We start from the raw sequence: 2,356 nt of genomic DNA, 5'->3' as shown, positions 1-2,356 counted from the left end.
TTTTTAAAGTCACTGTATTAACTCAACAAAGCTAATAACGAGTGTTACCAAGGAAGAAAGCCACCTTCCAGTGTTACCAAGGAAGAAAGCCACCTTCCAGTGTTACCAAGGAAGAAAGCCACCTTCCAGTGTTACCAAGGAAGAAAGCCACCTTCCAGTGTTACCAAGGAAGAAAGCCACCTTCCAGTGTTACCAAGGAAGAAAGCCACCTTCCGCGACGTTATCCTAGCAGAAAGATTCAAACAAATTCATCTTCAGAAACAAGAGAAATACCTCACTTTGTGAATTTCCATAAAGATAAAAAGCTAATTTTACTCAAGACACAGAAAAACAGAAAAGCTTCACTTCAGCACATTAGTTACCAAGCCAGAAAAAAGCTTTTCTAACTTAGGCAACAGCAGCTTGTTTGAGGAAGCCCATACCTTTAATTTGGCACAGCCTCAGAGCACACGTTGCCAACAGCACCAACACCAGAAGGGCTGGTCATTGCCAAGGGCCGCCGTTAGAGAACCGGATGTTTACATAAAGTGCTGTAAAATCACAAACGAAGAGACCGCACTCCAACAATGAAGTTCACGTTTACACACAGGTGCACAAAGGCACGAAAGCACTTCTGTTTCCCTTGGTGTTTGGTTGGTCAGTGCTGCAACTTACAGGAAAGTCATACTGCTCAGCTATGATCATACTTCACATTGATTGTAATAATAAAATATATTTTAAAATCAAGCATTTTATATCCTTGCAGTTTAGAAATGCCTGAATAGGAATCACAGAATGGCCAGGGTTGGAAGGGACCTCAAGGATCATGAATCTCCAACCCCCCCGCCAAAGGCAGGGCCACCAACCTCCACATTCAATACCAGCCCAGGCTGCCCAGAGCCCCATCCAACCTGGCCTTGAATACCTCCAAGGATGCATGGGGCATCCACAGCCTCTCTGGGCAGCTGTTCCACCACCTCACCACTCTCACAGTAAAGAACTTCCCCCTGACATCCAATCTAAATCTCCCCTCCCTCAACTTCAAACCATTTCCCCTAGTTCTGCTGTTATCTACCCTTTCAAAGAGTTGATTCCCCTCCTGTTTGTAGACTACCTTTAGATATTGAAAGGCTGCAATGAGGTCACCCCGCAGCCTTCTTTTCTCCAAGCTGAACAAGCCCAGCTCCCTCAGCCTGAAAGAGAAACTATAAACAGCAACGTTTGCTGCTGACAAGGTTTGCTTGAAAGCAGCTCAAAAGTTTACTACATAACAGAAATAGCAGCTCAGTATAAACTTCCAGCACCCAACTACTGGACAAGTCCTCCAAACAGCAAAGTAACCAATAAAAGTTTCCTAATTTGTTGTTTGAAGAGAAAGTTAACTTTTCCTGAGGCAGAACAACGTTAATTCCATTGCATTTTAGACTACTACAAAGACAGGAAAACTCCCTATGAACGAGTCAGGAATGATGGACCTCAATTAAGGGCATAAGGATGTTGCTGTAATATTCTGGTATGCTCCTCACACTACTGTTCTCCTGCAGCAAAACCCCAGGACAGCCTTCTTGGAAGCCCAGCAGCACTGCTGGGGCCGCAGCTCCCACCACAGCCCGCCAGCAACGAGCTGTCCTTAAACATGGGTACAAAACCACAACGGGGTCTTTCAAAAAACACAACCTTAAGTCTATTAAGATGAAGTAGAGAGCGGTCAGCACCCATTCCTTCTTCTGCCTCAACCAATCACTTGATAAACGCGAAGAACGCACATCAGTAAGAGGAATAAAGCAGCACCACAGCCTTTAGAGTAGAACAACAGAAGATGGGATGGGAATAGCAAACAGAACGCGGATTAACAGCGAACCCGAGGGAGCTCCCAGCGCACAGCGGGCCCGCACCCACAGCCCAACCCACAGCCCGCCCTTCCCCACAGCACGGGGAACAAAAGCAAAGCCAGCCGGGGCCCCAGCAGGCCAAAACACAGCGGGAGAGCCGGGCCAGGCAGCGGGACAGGGCCAGGGTGAGGAGAAGACCCCCGGCCTGAGGAGAATGGAATCAGACCGGGCCCACCGCTCCCCTCACCCCGCTCGGAACCGAGCCCAAAAGATGCTACGGCGCAGACCTTACTTTGAGGGTGAGGTGATGGACGCGGGCTCCGGCCGGACCCGCGCAGAGCAACGCGAGTCCCAGCACCGCCACAGTAAGAGCGGCGGGAAGGCCGCGGGCCGCCATCTTTACTCCAACATCAGCATCCTGTTCCCGCACCACTTCCGGGAGCGGGGTGCGCTGGGAAGGTTACGTGACCAGCGGTGGGCGGGGCTGCTCGGGACACACCCTGCGGGCGGCCCCGCCTCGCGGCCTTCCCGCGCCGTGCTCGGGA

At 50.4% G+C, this 2,356-nt stretch overlaps 1 protein-coding gene across 2 annotated transcripts in view; it reads right to left on the bottom strand.

Moving 5' to 3' along the window:
* GPR107 (G protein-coupled receptor 107) overlaps positions 1–2,258 on the bottom strand; it is a 38,715-nt gene extending 36,457 nt beyond the window's left edge. Inside the window, exon 1 of one of the 2 annotated variants that reach the window (XM_003211260.4) lies at positions 2,104–2,258. In XM_003211260.4, the coding sequence (XP_003211308.1) occupies positions 2,104–2,208 (105 nt within the window). In that variant the 5' untranslated portion in view covers positions 2,209–2,258. Of the gene's footprint in view, positions 1–2,098 lie in introns of both variants that reach the window. The other variant, XM_031556200.1, reaches the window with a different exon arrangement.
* Positions 2,259–2,356: the final 98 nt, after the last annotated feature.

Source organism: Meleagris gallopavo, chromosome 19, assembly GCF_000146605.3.
Source record: "Meleagris gallopavo isolate NT-WF06-2002-E0010 breed Aviagen turkey brand Nicholas breeding stock chromosome 19, Turkey_5.1, whole genome shotgun sequence".
NCBI classification, from domain to species: Eukaryota; Metazoa; Chordata; class Aves; order Galliformes; family Phasianidae; genus Meleagris; species Meleagris gallopavo.
This window is presented reverse-complemented; position numbering and strand designations above follow the sequence as displayed.